General features: G+C 31.9%; 1 protein-coding gene across 1 annotated transcript; it reads right to left on the bottom strand.

Annotated features, from left to right (window-relative positions):
• Positions 1–12,091: 12,091 nt before the first annotated feature.
• LOC112009211 (trihelix transcription factor GT-3b) lies at positions 12,092–13,739 on the bottom strand. The gene is made up of 2 exons (XM_024041554.2): positions 13,091–13,739; positions 12,092–12,839 (listed from the first exon to the last, which is right to left on the bottom strand). Exons 1-2 carry the CDS (start codon positions 13,388–13,390, stop codon positions 12,273–12,275), a joined length of 867 nt encoding a protein of 288 aa, XP_023897322.1. The 5' UTR covers positions 13,391–13,739; the 3' UTR covers positions 12,092–12,272.
• Between the last annotated feature and the right edge of the window lie 5,734 nt (positions 13,740–19,473).

Genomic DNA, 19,473 nt, shown 5'->3' with positions numbered 1-19,473 from the left:
GCGTTTGGTTTAGCCCAAAACGCAACTTTTTGGAAAAAGTTGCGTTTTGGGCCAAGGTTGAGAACGCCCAGAACTTATGGAGCTCTGGAGGTCCATAAAGTCAAAAGTCCGTGCACGTTTTGATATATCCGTCGGGGTGAGTTAAGCAATTACCAAATTACCCTTCATCAGTTCTCAGTTCTCACTCCTGTTCCTTATTCTTCTCATCTCTTCTATCTGCTTTGCCGTCACCATGCTACTACAAACACAGCACCACCCGGTCTACCACCACAATCAACAAAATCAACAAAACCCATTTCAACATTTGATAATCCAAACACAAAATCAACAAAACTAAACCAAAAATAACTCAAAATCAACACAAAATAATTTAAAATCAACTTAAACCCCATGGGAAAACTAATCCCAAACCCAACTCAAAATCAACCCAAAACAAAATCAACTCAAAATCAAACCCAAAATCCACAGAAAATCAACTCAAAATTAAACCATCAACTAAAAACCCATAACCCAAACCCAAAATCAAAATCAAATACAAACCCAGTGGTGGTAGAGACTTTAAGGGATCTTCTCTCTTCCTTGTAGCTTTCAAACTGTCAAAAAAAAAAAAAAAAAAAAAAGAGAGAGAAAAAGGGGAAATAAGGAAAAAAAAAAAAAAAGTGGGAACGTTCTGGAGGTGGTAGGGAAAAAGGGGAAAGGAAGGAAAAAAAAAAAAGAAAAAAAAAAAGAGAGGGGAACTTTGGAGGAAGAAGTGGTAAGGGAAAAAGGAAAGAAGGAAAAAAGAAAAAAGAAGAAGGGAATGTTTTGAGTGTCCGGGTAGGGAAAAAGGGGAAAGAAAGGAAAAAATAATAATAATAATTAGAAGGGTAGTGTGTGGAGGAGAAAAAAAGAGGGAAAAAGAAGAAGAAGGAAATATGGATAAAAAAAAGTAAAGAAATAAGGGAAAAATAAAATAAAGAATGAGAAATGCAATACAATATTTTCACAATAAATTTAAGTGATAGTTATTATTATTAATATTGGTGGGAAAAAATAATTTTTTTAGAAACTTGAAAGTTCTTTTTTTTTTTTTTTTTTTTAAAATTAGAAAGTTTTATTAAAAAAAAAATTAGAAAGTATTTTCACAATACTTTACATATACATTGTTCTTTTTGGTAATTTACCACTTAAACCGCCACTTTTATAAGTGCTAACCAAACACGCAGCTTTTAAAAAAACACTTTTTCATTATGCACTTTTTGAAAACTCCACTTTTATCAAAAAGCACTTTTTCAAAAAGTCCAACCAAATTCACTCTATGCTGATTTGGTGGGGCTCAGCTAGGGTGTTTTCACATTGCACGTTAGGCCCAATTGCTAGTTGCACGAATCATTTTCCCTAGTAAGAATAGATAGAACAAATGGTTTGGAGAGCATGCCCACCGGCCACCATAGGTGAGTGGGAGAATGTAGATTGTAGACATTGAGCCTTATGTTTAGGCCTAAAGAAAGTAAGGAAAGCCCATGCGGGCAACCCATCCAAAAAAAAAAAAGTCTTAATCTATAATATTGGGTGTATTATTTGAACCATGAATGTCTCCGTTGAAAACATCAAGAGATGCATTTTGAGCTATAAAACTCTTGGTTTTACACATACAAAATTACCCACAAGCACAAAAAATAAAACAAAAAAGTATTTAGGTATACTATCCTACCCTAGGAAGGCCTAGGATACTTTCCATTTCAAGCACAGTCTATTTTGCAATTGTACGCACTTCAAATTTTAATTATTTTTCTAACAATCTAAAAATTGCCACATCATTTGAAATTTTTAACGATGTGGCAAACTATACACCTTTAGATTTGTAAAATCTAATATGTTTATTAAAAAAATATATATGTATATATATATATATATATCTCTAATTTGGACCATGAAATGGACAACACTTACAATTGAGAGGTTGCTTCTCCCCCTAGGAAACCCTACCATCCAAATCTCTCTCTTCCATGCTTTCCTGTGTTTTAAGGTTTCATCAATAGAATAACTCTAAAATTTGGTATATAAATATGTGTGGATGCTTATACATATTTGGTAACTCTCACGTACAAGTGGCTCTTAAGATTAGGGCTATCCACTGGAAACCGAAAATCGACCCACCTGCCCAAACTGCCTAGGCCGACTCTAAAACTAGCCAACCCGACACTGGTGACGGTCGGCTACAGGTCTTTGCCACCAAAAACCGACTTAGGCGGGTCAGATGGTAGGTTTTCTTCTCCTAAACCCGATGAACCTAATCCCACCAACGAAACCCATGAAAGAAGGCCAGATCTACCGAGATCCACTCAGATCCGATGAAGATTTGGTAGTTTTTGGTTAGATCTGGCGATGAGATGGAAGTTTTCGCTCAAATCTAGGCTTGAGGTGGTGGTTTTTACTTTAATCCCATGGTTGTCACACAGTTTTGAAGAAAAATCAACAGATTCGGTGAAAATCCGACGATGAGATGGAAGTTTTCGTTCAAATCTGGGCTTAAGGTGGTGTTTTTTGCTTCGATCCCATGGTTGTCACACAGAGCCGAAGAAAAATCAACAAATCCGATGAAGATCCAACGAAGATTCGACGATGATCTGGAGGTTGAAACTCACTCCGACTTCAACCGACCCTATCGTTGTCCACTGGAGACCAATCCAACTCAATCCGAGGTTGTCCACGGTTGGCGATGGGTCGTTCAACCTCTCACCCGATGTGAACGGGTTGGTTTCGGGTTGGGCACAAACCTGACCCAGACCTACCCATGCATGGACACCCCTACTCAACAGATCCGATGAAGATCTAGCGAAGATTCGACGAAGATCTGGAGGTTGAAACTCACTCCGACTTTGACCAACCCTACCGTTGTCCACTGGAGACCAATCCAACTCGACCCGAGGTTGTCCGCGGTTGGCGGCGAGTCGTTCAACCTATCACCCGATGTGAGCTGGTTGGTTTCAGGTTGTGCACAAACCTAACCCGGACCTACCCATGGACACCCCTACTTAAGATATCATGAAAAGATACCAAATTTCGACTCAAACCTAAACTTTTTTTTATATTGAACCATGTATTCATGTTTTCCCAAAGCTTTGACAATAATAGATATATATATATATATATAGACACAATAAATTTTATAACTTTTTTCACAAAATCTAAGATGATAAATTGTGATTAATGCAAACATTATTTTCACATAGAACCACTACTGATATCATTTTTTATTATACACCAATCATGACACACCTAAATTACATAAACTTGAAAAGATAGCAGTGTTCATTGAATTCTCAAACTACACATGGCAAGACTTTGTAGCATAGCATACAAATAAATAAATTTGGATTTGCTGGAGGACCCAAGAGCCTAATAAATTTCTGTTGAAGTTGCAATGTGATAACAAATGGAAATGGTCAAATCCCACGTTCCCTACACAATCAGAAACTGTGATAACAAATGTAAATGGTCAAATCCCACCTTCCCTACACAATCAGAAACTTTGAGACACCCTAGGCTGTTTCTACTATTCTTAATTTGCTTTCACAAAATGGGAAACTTCATATCTGTTTCAACAATAACAAATACAATTACTCCATGCAAAGAAAAGAAATCAAGTTTCTTGTGGTCCTATAGAGAATTTGTGTACAGTCCAAAGATTTGACCAAAATGCTAAGGTCTGTGTGTTTGACATGAAGCACAAAATCTAAAAATGTCAGCGGGATGAGTTGTATAATGAATTTATTGACCCATTCCCTTCGATTTCTCGTTCCCATTACATGGGTCAAGGGGTCCACCAAACAACGACACTGATGTCGATGGCTGGCTAGGACCACCGACTTATTATTATCGTTCGTCTGTGCCCACGTCATTATTATATCCTGGCCCGTATAATAGTTATATCACTTATAAAGCCTTTGGGCTGTCTTTTTGTGAATAATGCATGAAGATTGGTCGTGGATCGAGGATAGCTGCACTTGCACCCATTCCAATAATTAGTCCACATATTGCAGCCACGTTAATAGTATCTGAGCATAAGTTCCATGATACAATCTATAGTATCTGAGTATAAGTTCAATGATACAATCTATAGGAAAATAAATAAATAAATACCAAGCAGCCTGTAGTTCAATGATAGGAGTCTTTGCACCAGCGTGTAGAGAGGAGCAGTTTGAGTAATAACCTAGTAAGACTGGTATACGTGATATTATTCATTACCGTCACAAAACGTGAGGTCAATAAGCTCACATCGGAGATCCCTTCTTTATTCAACAAAAATAAAAAATAAAAAAATAAAATTCTATTTTAATTCTTAAATTTTAGCAAAAGTTTGTTTGCATCCTTAAACTTTATAGAGTTCTTGTTTTATCCTTAAACTTTGTAGAGAGTTTTCTTCATAGTTTAAGGATAAAAATGTGGATAAAAAAGAACTTTTTTTTTAATAGTTTAGAGAAAAACAATTTTTTTGTAAGGTTTAAGGACAAAAATAAAATATTTTTCAATAGTTTAGGAACTACAAACAAATTTTTCATTAGTTTATGAATGAAAAAATGATTTTTTTTTTTTTTTTAATTTAGGGATGAAGAACAATTTGTGTACAGTCCAAAGATTTGACCAAAATGCTAAGGTCTGTGTGTTTGACATGAAGCACAAAATCTAAAAATGTCAGCGGGATGAGTTGTATAATGAATTTATTGACCCATTCCCCCTTCGATTTCTCGTTCCCATTACATGGGTCAAGGGGTCCACCAAACAACGACACTGATGTCGATGGCTGGCTAGGACCACCGACTTATTATTATCGTTCGTCTGTGCCCACGTCATTATTATATCCTGGCCCGTATAATAGTTATATCACTTATAAAGCCTTTGGGCTGTCTTTTTGTGAATAATGCATGAAGATTGGTCGTGGATCGAGGATAGCTGCACTTGCACCCATTCCAATAATTAGTCCACATATTGCAGCCACGTTAATAGTATCTGAGCATAAGTTCCATGATACAATCTATAGTATCTGAGTATAAGTTCAATGATACAATCTATAGGAAAATAAATAAATAAATACCAAGCAGCCTGTAGTTCAATGATAGGAGTCTTTGCACCAGCGTGTAGAGAGGAGCAGTTTGAGTAATAACCTAGTAAGACTGGTATACGTGATATTATTCATTACCGTCACAAAACGTGAGGTCAATAAGCTCACATCGGAGATCCCTTCTTTATTCAACAAAAATAAAAAATAAAAAAATAAAATTCTATTTTAATTCTTAAATTTTAGCAAAAGTTTGTTTGCATCCTTAAACTTTATAGAGTTCTTGTTTTATCCTTAAACTTTGTAGAGAGTTTTCTTCATAGTTTAAGGATAAAAATGTGGATAAAAAAGAACTTTTTTTTTAATAGTTTAGAGAAAAACAATTTTTTTGTAAGGTTTAAGGACAAAAATAAAATATTTTTCAATAGTTTAGGAACTACAAACAAATTTTTCATTAGTTTATGAATGAAAAAATGATTTTTTTTTTTTTTTTAATTTAGGGATGAAGAACAATTTTTTTAGTAAAATTTAAGTACCAAAATAGTATTATACCAAAAAAAAAAAAACTTTTTAAAAAACTTTTTACTTTTTTGTGAGATCATCAAAAGCTAATAATAGGGTATGGGAAGGAATTGAGATAGTTAGAGGTGGTTAAAGTACATTAATTACAGAAAAAAAATATCCACCACAACTAAAAACTATAAATGAAATATATAAAAAGGGAATGAACATGAACACACACAAACAAAAAAAATTTATTGTCATTCACAAACATTTTGTTCTTGCACCTAGTATAACTTTAAGCAATGTTACACAACTTAATACTTTTTAATTGAATGCGAATTTTGACAAATTCACCGTTATATTATATTATCTTCGTATATTCTTCATGCTTGCAAAATTTTAAGGTGATCAAAGATTAATAGTCATGTTGTCAATCAATTGTTTAAATTCAAGTTTTTATAATTTAAAATAATGCATAAAAGATGAATTTATGGATTAAATGGTAAATAACATTCAATTGACATGAAAATTGGTATGAATGTTAAGAACATATACAACTAGTATAACTTCAAAGGTGCAATGTTACAAAACATAAAACTCTATAATTGAATGCGAATTTTGACAAATTCACCGTTATATTATATTATCTTCGTATATTCTTCATATTTGCAAAATTTTAAGGTGATCAAAGATCAATAGTCATGTCGTCAATCAATTGTTTAAATTCAAGTTTTTATAATTTAAAATAATGCATAAAAGATGAATTTATGGATTAAATGGTAAATAACATTCAATTGACATGAAAATTGGTATGAATGTTAAGAACATATAGAACATATAATTCAATGGTGGAATTTTCAAAATATGAATTCTATAATAAGTTATTAAGTGATGTAATATTGCTTAAAGTTATACCAGGTGTAACTTAAACCTAGCCCTAATTATAGATATAAGCCTTGTAGACTTTTATTATTACTATTTTTATCAATCGAACTAACAAATTTTTTAAATGTGATTGAAATAAATAATTTATATAGATGCATCACATTTAACATCTGATAGAGGTGACGTGCTCTTTATTTTATTTTATGTTATTTTATTTTATTTTGGGAATCCCATAAAAATATTCTTAGTTTTTTTTTTTTCACCAAAAATAATCTTTGCCATTTGTACATATTAAAAAACAAAATTACTATCAAAATCATAAGATTAACATAATTAATCGAAGTTTGATTTAAAAATGTGAAAAATGAGATCGAAGATATACTAACTTTTGAACTAATGCAGACCATTGTTTAGATTTTGTTTAGCAAAAATGGATAAGAAAAAGAAAATCTTTTTTTTGGGCCCTAGCGGAATCTTTGATAAGTTTTATATTATTTTTCGTACAAATAAAGGGTGTCCACAATTGTCGTTGGGCCTATTCTCAAAAATAAAATAAAATAAAAGGCATATGATCAGTTTCAATAACGGTCATGTTTTATAAAGCTAAAAGAAATAAAATACTGTATCTTCTTGTGCATATTGCTTATCTTGTTTTACTTCTCTCCATTTTGTTTGAATATGCACATGTTGGCCACTAACATCTTACTATGTTTGACACGCAAATTGACAAGTGTACCCCATAGCCTCAAAAAACAATAATAACTTGCTTATTTTATATGCTCACTCCTTTCCTTCACATGCTCACCCAATACCTACCTAGTTGATCCCAATTAATTAATCTAAAGATGAAATTATTTTATAATTTTTTTTTTTTTTTTTTTACAATTGAGAAAATGGTAAGTCCATATAAAAATAAAATTTCTCAAATCACAACTTTATATTTTTTAGACTAAATTGCAAAATATAACTTGAAGGTATTTAAATTTTACATCCTGAAATTTTTTAATTTAGATTTTACCATTGAAGTTATAATCTATTTGCATCAGCGTAGACACTACATCCTTATTTTTTGTTAAATTCCACATAAACTTGCCACATGTGTTTAATTCGTCCAATAAAATTATACCACATCATTTTTATTTCCTAAAAAGTTTAAATAAAAATTATGTGGCATCATTTTATTGGACGAATTAAACATGCATGACAAATTTATGTGGCACTTAACGTAATTTATGGATGGAATGGTTATTGATGCAAACAAAGTATAACTTTAGGAGGTAAAATTCAAATTCTAAAACTTTAGGATGTTAAATTTAAACACTTCTGAACTTTAGGAGTATGATTTACTATTTATACTTTTGTTATACATAAGTAGTTGGAAATTGAGAGTTTTAGAATACTAATAAATGTTAATTGAGTTACAAGATTTTTGGTAAACCCCGACATTACACACCGAATTTCTAGTAGACGTAGACATGCAAACATCCTCAAAGACAATTTTACCAAGACCTTGAATAATAATTAAATATATGTTGGACATGGTCAAAATTTTTATGGTGGGTTTAGGTTGAGTGCTTGAGTTAATCATATTAGTTTTCTTCAACACTCAAACCCTTCTACGTGTTAACTGTTGACAGCTGAAACACATAGCCTTGGAAGATTGATCAATGACCTAATAGAAATGCCCCCACTAGGGAGAGAAAGAAAGTATTCTGAAGAACATGTTGAGCAAAACAAAAAAAAGTCAGTCTGGCTGTATAATTGCTAGTGAAAAACGGTGTGTCGGTGAGAGAATTTTGTATGTAAACTGATGCGGAAAAACGCGTATAGGTGTTCGTGTATATATGGCTATAGCTGGATCTCATCATGAAATTCTGAAGTTTCTAGACTTATAAAACTGTACTCAAATGTCACCTAGGAAATGATTTATTCGTTTTCGCTAAGATCCCATTGGAATGATTGGTGAAGCATTGGGATAGATATTGTGCGAGGGAATAATAATTACATAAATCTATGATAAATTTGATAATAAGATTATATAAGCCCCCATTGGAGAGATTGTAAAGATTTGCTTTTGACTACTGCACACTTTTGACGCGATGGTTATTAATTCCACAAGTATAAGTATTTGTGGAATGTGAAAGCTGGGACTAGGGTTGAGATTCAAATTTCTAGAAGGGGGTTTTACATACTTATATACTTAAATTAGACTAAAGTAGAATTTATATATTGTATTAAAAAAAAAAAACTTTTGCACCGATGTGTAATTTTTGATACGTACCAATAAATCAAAAAGAAAAAGATAGGAGCCAATTAGGCATTTCTTTGAGGAAAAGGAAGAAGGTGAATCACATAATGAAGCCAAATCCTTTCTTTTTTGGGTGGGGAAGTTGGGGTCGGTGGGGGTGGTAAAATGTAATCGATTCCACCTTGTTGACATTTAGAGATATGTGTGGTTTTGGTTAAGTTGATTATTTATGTATCCAATTGTAATCCTTTTTTTTAAGTATAATTAAGTTTATTTTAGCTATAACTATTTTAGTTTAAAAGTGAAAAAATAATCCAATTGCACAAAGAAAATTTACTCCCATATCAATAAAACTATTTTATATTACTTTATTATATGACTGAGATCCATCTAAAATGGACTTCCGCAAGAAGATTGTGACCATTAAAAATAAGTATTAAAAAATTGGAGAATGGGAACATTCAAATCTAAAAATTGACTCGTTTCACATGCTTCAATTAACCCCAAAAAAATCTCATCTTTGTTGAATGTAATGCAAGAGAAAACAAAAAAAAATTAATTGGAGATACGCGTGGGATCAAATACAACAAAAAAATTGCAGAAGAAAAGTTAAATAGCCCATGGTCCACTTTAATTGATAATTATTTAAATTTGCTTGTTAGCTGATATATCGGCAAGTATTGAATTGACAGAATACGTTTTTTTGGTATACCCTCAACAAAATAATGATCAAGGTGGACAATGCTTTAGTTTTTTTTTTTTTGGTGCTAATTTGTTTGAATATTTTCTAATAATAACAAGTTAGTACACTTTTTTTCTTTTTTTCTTTTTGATATTCAATAGTCGAGGAGGGAGCTTTGAATCCTAGATATAAAATGCATCAAAAAGTATCAACTAGTTGAGTTACAAAGTTGTTAGCAACAAATTAGTACACTGATTTTTAAATTAAAAATGATAATTTTTCACTTTAACTTACTTTGCATACTTTATATATATATATATATATAAAAGCTTAGCTTTGCATACTCATTACTTACTATTATTGGAATATTATCATCCTAGATTCCTAGGTTTATATTCAAATATGCAATGAGGACAAAGAATTTATGATTTTTTTTTTTTTTTTGAGAAGGTAAAAATTTCCCTTCTCCTCTTATAATATATATATATATATATATAGGAAATTTTTAAAAGCTAAAGGAGCCATGGCCCCCTCTGTCCCCCATTTCAGTCAAGTTTGCTACATCACAAGGACATATGGTACTAAATTAAAAATTCAAACAATTAAGCTTGTTTCAGAATGATACTCGGGGATTTTCTAAATCCTCTACCTATTAATCTAAGGAAAACATATCTTAATACAATTCAACATCATCACAAAAAATTACAGTAAAATATTTAGGTTCATTCTTTTTTGAGATCCAAAAAGCCAATTTAATGTGAAATTTCAACTGGAAAAAAAAAAAAAAAAATCAAATCCCTTTTGAGAGATTGACCCTCAAGAATCATTAATATGAGTACAATTACATATATTGGCAGTTGAGGGCCAATCGCAAAAGATACACAAGTAATAGAAACTTCAACAAAAACTAGGTCCTTTGAAAAGGATCGTGTACCAGTTCATGAATGGTTACTAGCCTTTTTAGCTAGTAGTCTAATCATCTGATAATCATGAACAATAATTTGGAAAACATATATGCTTGTATACGATATAAATACCTGTAAATCCTTACCGGCATACAGCTTGAATATTTTCAGGAATATGAGAAGTCGGTACATATCTTAAACTTTATTTCCTTGCTTGTTCCATATAATTTATCAAACATAGCAAAGAAAATAATAATGGAAAACGTAATAATTTTTTTTACATAAAAACTATAAAAGTAACAAAAATTTATCAAGTATATATATATATATATATATAAAAGCAAGACTTAGGTACAATACTTAAGTTTTTGTTCCTTAGAGTCCTCTTTTAAGATTCTAACATGTGAATTTTTTCTCATGAGAGAAAATTTTATTTTTAAATTAAATAGTCACATGACTAAATTTTAAAAAAGAAATTTAAGAAACAACACAGTACTATATTTAATTTTTGTCCTATATAAAATATCCAAGGACTTATAGATATGTCAGGATTTCAAATTTCTAGCGGGCTAAGGGGAAAACTAATACACAATTTATGACAAAAGTAAAATTACATAGAAATTGAAAGTCTACAAACAAGGCTGTACCTAGCTGTCCGAGCGTGTCCATCTATCTCTATGCCGTAGATTTTCTATCATCAACTATATAAAGTAAGGCTCTAGACAAATTTACATATCTCATGCATGTAATACTCAATGACTTTAGGTCAAAAATATGTTTTTTCCAACGAAAACGTTTAGAGTCCAAACCTCCACCCCGCTCCTCTCCTTCCCTTAAAATGTATTTTAAAAACAAATCACCATATCTCATGTTGATGAAGATTTTAAGCCATATATATATATTCCTATGTACGAATCTCCTCCCACAACTTATGTGTGTCAAAGCTCACCAATATTTTTACCCTACATGGATGGTCAAACCAAAGCTTTATAAATGCAGTGATTATTTCCTTTCTATTCTTTGAGATCTTCAACAGCAAATTCAGCTGCCAAATAACTAATGCACATGTTTTGACATGCATATAGCAGCAAGGAAAAAAAAAACATGAGCTTTGCATATATCTCAAGGCTGAAATAAGGAACCAAACCATTATCTTTCCACTGAAAAACTGAATCAATATGTCATCTTCCCCCTAGGCCTTGCCACCACCTTGAGAAAGACCATGTATATATATCTATTACCTAAGAAGTAATACAAATATTATTGCTTTATGAAAACGAAAATGCAACTTTTGCTCCATCAAAAAGGCTTGGTAAAACTTTTAAACCAAAATAAAGACAATCTCTTAACTTTTCTTTTTATGATGGAACAGGATCATCCATTTCTATACAGTCCGTTTTTCTAGGATTTGATTGCTAAATTGTATAAAACAGTAGTCAACTAAACAGGACTAGCACCAATAATTAAACATGTAAGAACCGAAATCTTTGTATACAAATAGTGTATCTGTATCACTCATCAAAGTGTATCTGTATCGAAGTGAAAGTAACTACACTCTTGTGAAGTTGAGAGCCATTAGCAAGAATAGAGCATTAACGTAAAAAACGAGCATCATAATGGAATGCTTATTCTCATTGACATTATCTCAAACATAATGTTTTGTGGTTTTCACCTACTTAAATATGAATGTAAATTGTGTTCTTTTATCTCTCAATGATGACAAAAGCACTGCATGATTAAGATCAGACTTATGAGAGCAAAACAGCTTATATAATATAATGAAAAGATGCGAACTTTCTACACTAAATACGCCTTTAGTCTCAGCGAGGAAAAAACGATGATTTGCATATATGATAAAGCCATAAGAACAAAATCATCTACAACATGTGAGTTCCAAGACAAACCTCTCAGTTTCAAAGCTTGCAAGCTCATCCATCTCTTTGAAACACAAAGCTAAAAAGAAAAATGATCAAAAGCTAGCCAATCAGCTACTAAGTAATACTGCTACTACATATCCTCTCTCCTAATCTTGCTTAGCAAAGCTGTGATAAGAGCGTCCCTTTTCTCAGCCCTAGCTTCTTCTCTCATCCTCCTTTGCTCTTCCCTCTCTCTCCACCTCTGCTCCATCAATATCCTCTCATTCTCCAATGCTTCCATGTGTTGCCTCCACTCCATTTCCTTTAATCTCCTCTCGTTTTCTCTAGCCTCAAACGCTTCCCTCCATTGCACTTCTATTTGCAACTGTTGCTTCATGAAATCATCCAATATCTCCTTCAAATGGTTGAAATTATTTCCACTCCCACTACCAACACCGCTAGTACTACTTCCAGTAATATTGCTCTTGCTGCTCTTTTTAATCTTCTTCCTAGTGTTACCTTTGATCTCTCCCTCACTGTCTTCGATATCTTCCTCTTCATCAGATGAAAGCTGTGCAGCTTTCTTTTTTGAACCACTTGCTGCTCCTTCAGCTTCAGCCCATAACATTCTCTGCATCCTTGCAGTGAAAATCGCTTGGAGTTCATTGTAAAACGGGAATTGTTGACGCATGGCTTCAGGTTCCATTGTCTCACACCCCTTAAAATCACCAACAAAGAAATATTAACAAAACCCATAACCACCAAAGACTTTTAAGTCAAATGATACTTTTTTGTTGTTTCCAAAAGAGATATTTAGGTTTAAAAAAAAAAACAAAAACAAAAACAAAAACCCAAAAGCTTATAAACAGCTGAAGTTTTTTCCTAATCCAAAACCTACAAAAATCTTCAAAACCAATCATAAGAATAAAGATCAGGTTTTTTTTTAATATGGGTATTGAGTAAAAGTACCTTATAACGAGTAACGAGGTTTTTCCACTTGCACTTGCACTGTTCAGCGCTGCGATTGAAACCCTTTTCTTTCATCTTGGTGGAGATAACTTCCCAGAGGAGCTTGTTCCTCTTTGTTTCCATGAAAGTTCGATCCAGCTCAGCTCGGATCATCAAGAACTCCTTTGTCTCTTGGACACTCCATTGAGGAAATCTATCACTCGTATCAACGTTGACACTGATATGATGATGTTGCTGTTGCTGTTGCTGATGCTGATGCTGAAGGTGATGAGGATGAGGATGAGGATGATGTCCCTCCATTAACAACCACACAAAAAAAATAAAAATAAAAAGTAGGAAAAAAGCTTTATACAAAAATTAGAATTTTCTGTTCCAAAAGATGGATTGTAACAAGAGAGAGAGATAGAAAGACCAAAAGAGAAAGAGCGAGAGAGATTTATATGTATAGGTGGTGTGAAAACTATGAAAACCCAGGTGTGAATCGCCGAGAAAGAAACAAGGTTGATTTTCTTTGTTGCTTAGGTGTCTAAAAACAAAGTGTTATTTTTATTCGTTCAGATTCAGAAAATGAAACCAAAGAAAAGCGCTCTCTCTCTCTTTATTTCATTCTTTTCTTCTTCTAAACAGTCTCTTCTCAGTCTCATCTGTCTACGCGGAAACTCTCTCTCTCTATCTTTCTCTTTCATTTTTCTTTTTCTTTTTCTCTCTCTCTCTCTCTCTATCTCTCTCTATCTTTTCTTTTTTATTTTAGTGTATTTCCCATTTGTTCCCATTGCGTTTACGCGTCGTCACGCTTACGAAAAAGTCTTCCATGGTGGGGGACTTTATTCTCTGCAACCAGTTATAGAAAACTTGCTATGCAAGCTTTTGATTTTTTCTTTTTAATTATTCCAAATTAAAAAAAAAAAAAAAGTAAAAAAATAACAATTTAGAAAAATAAAAAAAAAGTTTCAGGTTCTTTCTTTTTGAAGCGTGTGAGATTGTGAAGTTGACAAGAAAGAAAAGCTTCAAGATGGTACGTGAAGGAGCTAAATAACGATTTGATATTGTGGGGGAGCTAAAATGTTTGCATGGATTTTTTGAAATCCAAAAAGTGGGACAAGAATGAAGAATCAAAAAAAGATATTAGGGAGCTATGTGGGCCGTTGATTTTTTTTTTAATTTTTAATCGCCAACGCGTTTGGGCCCTGTCCCGCGTGTAAACGCCTACCATGATTTTCCACGTGGCATGCATGCAAAGTTTGCAAGAGAAAGTGTTCGGTCCCACAGGTCTTCTGGTTCACACCTATGACTTATTCTAAATCCTTGACCTTTTTTGCCCAAAATATTTGACCCCCATTAATGTATATCCTTCTCTCAATCAATATCAACACGACACGTCGTTTGAAGGAAGGCTATGGTTGTCATTTCCAAGACTATTGAGGAATCATACATGGGTTCATGGCCACAGGATATCGTATCAAAGATGGTATTTTTGTTTTGTCTCAGAGATAATACTTGTGTTTTGTGTAGTAGTTGTATACAAATATACTCTCATATATGGTGATAGGCCGCATATCTATGGGACTCACTTGCATGTAGAATGCGAGATATCGCACCCAGGGTTACACAAAATAATAAATTATCTTATAAAACATTTCCAATAATCTTTCACAACATATAAGACCCACAAATAGAAGTGTACATGATACAACTTGATCAGTTTTAGGGGAGGTTTTCCATTGAGCTAATTAATTATAGGTCGATTTCCCCTTGAGCGTCATAGCATTGCACAATGATAATGGGGAGACTAGCCTCTCTACTCATTGTGGTCCTTTGATTTTTAGATTGGGCTAGACATGAGGTTTGAGCGACATCACGGAAAAGATGAATTTTGTCTGTGAGACAGAGAGATTGACAAAGAAAGGCATGAGATAGTGAGGGTGTGTGAGAGATAAAAGAGACTAACTAGGGGCGTTCGCAGTGCCGTGCGGTGCATTTTTTGGCTATTTTTAGTATTGTACTTTGCGGTATAGTTTAATCAAAACAATAACCGTGCTGCACCTCATTTTTGCAGTCACATGTGAGATGTGGTGCAGTGTGATTTAAAGTTTAGTCAAAATCATAACCGCACCACACCTTATTTTTTAGGTCACATGTGCGGTGCAGTGTATAAAATATTTTTTGAACAGTTTGAAACCAGTATATTTTTCAAATTCTAGGTTTTTTTTGCCTAGTCCAAAACTAATTTTTCCCTTTATTTTGGGCCAAGTTTAAAACTATTGTACTAGTTTTTCTTTATTTTGGGTTGGCTTCCTAATCAACACTTGCTAAGGTTATTAAACTTTTTTTTAAAAAAAAAATGGTTATTATACTATTAATGATATATTTAATATTAAAAAAATAAATATATTAATATATAGAAAAGGTGCGGTACGGTGCGGTGTGTTTTGTATGGTTTTTTTTATTATAAAACCGCAAACTGCACTATACCATGCGGTGTGGTTATACCATTTTGTAAGCGGTTTTGGTGCGGTTTGTGCAATTTAGTAAACACCCTTAGACTTGACAAAGTGAATGAATGTAAATCCGGAAATGAAAATCTAATGAACTTTGAAAGCGTTCTTTTAGTCTCATTAAAAGATGACATTCCTCACTCAAAATAATAATAATAATAACATGAAATTACATTTTTTCATGTATGATATTTTTTATATATAAAAATATAAAATATTAAATTTTTTTTTTGAGAATTAAAATATTAATTACATATGTAATATATATAGCAATTTTTTTTTTTTTTTGGCTTTTTAAAAACTAAATTGGCAATCACGCGAATTGTAACACCTTTGGTTTCGAACTTTTCTTCTAACCATCAGGATGACATCTTCAATTTCCGGCACTGGCAGCCTGTTTTGGTCGGTTTATATTGATTAAGTTTGTAGAAATGTTATGTCCATTATATTTTTACAATATTTTCACAATAAATTTTTTGTAGTGGGTTGTTATTGGTTGTTATGAGTGAGCAAAAAAGTAATTTAAAATATAAATTCAAATTAGAACCCATAACAACTCACTACCTATAATTTGTTTTAAAAATTTGGTGAAAATATTGTTGTTGTTTTGGTTTTTTTTATGTATCCCTACCCACGTGTGTGGTTTTATGAATTCATTTAGTAAGGTAATTATCTCTAATTAGAAACATAAGACAAACAAAATTAGGACCCTTTAAAGTTCTTTTAAGTTAAGCATGCGTTTGCCAAGCAAATACTGAAAAACATAGCAATAAGTTTACTACAGTGTTTTGCGTTTTAAAAATTGTTTTGCTATAGTGTTTTCAAAATTAAGTTTTCAATTTTTAGCAAAATAAGCGGTATTCAAACAAATCTTAAATCTATTATAAAATTTTCAATGTTTTATTTATTAATTTCGAAATGAATGAATTAGATCTTATTACATTATTAGTAGGCTGACTATATATTTTTAATATGTATATAAATTATTAATAATATAATATAATAATAAATTTAAATAAAAACTCAACTATAAAATTAACCTAAAAAGTCTAAAGAATCCTATCCTGACCGGTACTGAAATAAATTTGAATCGAAGCTTTATTACGCCTTTACTGACTTCTTCGTATGATTCCAATCGACTAGTACAAGTAAATTAAAGTAGATTACCCAATTACACCGACAATACTGAAATTCTACGATAAGACCAGGGTGAAGACAATTGTTTTCATGGTCAGAACAAGTACCACGACTGACTCGCTATTGGTTTTACCTCTTCCATGTAGACTCGTTAACAAACTTTTTTTTTTTTTTTGATAAACTCGTAAACAAACTTAGATTAATGCTTTTTGACCTTTTCCCCTCTATATGCTACGTGCCACATGGTAGGTAATTCTTAATTCTTATCTCTCAAGGGACAAATTCACTATATGCAAAACTGTATCAGATCTTTTTCATTTAGAAAAGTAGATTTAGCACTTCATTACAACTATATAAGCGAATCAATGTTGGTAGAGACCTAATTTTAACTATTTGGCTTTATTAAAAGTTACTTTATTTGTTTTATTTTCTTATTTTATAAAACATTTGATATTAATAGTTTTATATTAACTTTTCACATAATAAAATAACATAAATAATATATTAAAATAATATATCTACTACAATAAATAATAATTACAACCACCACTGCACACAACCCACCACCACCACTTGTCAACCACCACTTCACACAACCCATCACTACAACCACCAAAATAAGCCCATAACTACCCAAGAAAATCAACCCACAACCACAAAAATAAAACCCACGGAAACCCACATCCAAGCATGATGCGAAACCGATGACCCACCACATCCACGGCATGACCACAATGCCGATAACCCACCACACAAACCTCATGACATGACCCACGAAACCATGAAACCAATGACCCACCACGTACGGCAAGACCCATAAACACCACGGCACAAACCCACACCCACGGCATGACCCAAAACCAATGACCCACCATACCCAAGGCATGACCACAATGCCGATGACCCACCATTATTTAGCTTTGGCTCTCCCAATGTAGCCATATTTTTGTATTTGATACTGCAAAAAATAGCAATATAGTTTTAATTTTTAACACCACCAATACTAATGCTCTAAAAGGTAGAGATTGATAATGTTATGAATAATTATCAAGTACTTCCAGAGAAGGTTGTAGCATGATCTCGCTCTTATTATATTTGTGGCTTGTTTGGATTGAGGAGAAGTGAGGGGACTAAAGTAAAATTGATCGAAAATAAGCTGAAAGTGCATAATAATTTGTCCAATGTTTGTTAAAATTATATGATCTTGCAATTTGTTTCCATACTTACCAAATCAAGGTCAGTCAAATCTAATATATTAACATAAATCTAAAGTGTAATTTATTTATTTTGACTTGTTAGAGAATGATCATTCTTTATCTATCTAAAAATTAATCTTTTACATTAGAAACAGATTTATTTGTACTTCAAATTAAATATAAAAAAAAATTAATATATATTTAGTGTCACATTATTTAAAATTTAAATGTCGTAACACTATACTTACCGTTAGACTACTTGAAATAAATTGGTGACAATGAAATGGACCCACTCAATTTTAAAATTGAGATATAATCATATTCCACATAATCTCCTCTAACCTAACCTACGGTCCTAGTCAACATAAATGACCAAACATATATATGGGAAAAAATTCTTTGTCATGTGAATTGACTTTACTAAGTCAGAATTTTTATTAGAAGAAAACATACATAAACCAAATATTTCTGATTTTGAGTATATTTATGAGGTATTTTACCACTTTAAATATATGAGTAATTTTTCTGTCTTTTGAGAATAATGATTCTTCTTCTCACATAATAGTGGATTACACTTAAATTTATGGAAGAGTTTACTACTCATTTAAGAGAAAGTAACATTATTCTCATAGTATTGAATTTTTTTTTTTTTAAGATTAGATTGTGTTGTCAACTTGTATAATTTTGAGTATGTGTTACTCTTTCGAAGACCTCAAACACTGAAAGACTTTGCTTTACATCAATCTAGAACACATCAAATTTAAAGTGAAATAGAGCCGAAGTCAAATCAAAATAAAATTATCCATTTGATAAAAAGCCAAAAGCAAAAGAAAAGGATTAGAGTTAATAATTGTTTATATATGTGTGTAATAATATGCAAAGATATATGGGGTTTGAACTTTGAAAAATAAAACTTTTTTTTTTTTTTTGAGAAGGGACTTTAAAAAATAAAACTAATTTGTCTTGATATGAGCATTTCACATTATGTTTTACCAACTGCAAAATGACACATGTAATTTTTTCCCATTTAAACATTGGTTATTTTATAAAGGGAAAAAAAAAGTGATAAACTATAATTAGTAGAGTATAAACTTATAAACACTTAACTAGTTGGAGTATAAACTTGAACAACTTAGAATGAGATAGAAAATTTATATTCGGGTTTGAGTTTGACTATTTATAAATGGATAAATGAATCAAACACTCCTACCGTATCCCATTAATTGAATTGGAATTTAATTTAAAATCCGATCCAACAATCTTAGAATGTCTTTGGCTAAATAGGCTTCATAATTATCCTAGATTCAATTTATTAGAACTATTGTATTGTTTGTTCTAAATTACATGTTAGGGTCATCTGTTTTGTAATTGGCTAATCCTTTGACAAAATATATTTTACTTATAATTGGGTAGATCTAAGATGGGTTTAATACTTCAAGAAACATGTTCAAATCAAGTATTAAAAACATGAAGATTGATCCAACAAACAAGTGAAGAAAAATTGTTCATTAAGTCTTGACAAATAGCTTGACAGATGCCTACTATAGAGACTTAA

This window comes from Quercus suber, unplaced genomic scaffold (assembly GCF_002906115.3).
Source record: "Quercus suber isolate HL8 unplaced genomic scaffold, Cork oak 2.0 scaffold_128, whole genome shotgun sequence".
Classification (NCBI taxonomy): domain Eukaryota; kingdom Viridiplantae; phylum Streptophyta; class Magnoliopsida; order Fagales; family Fagaceae; genus Quercus; species Quercus suber.
This window is presented reverse-complemented; position numbering and strand designations above follow the sequence as displayed.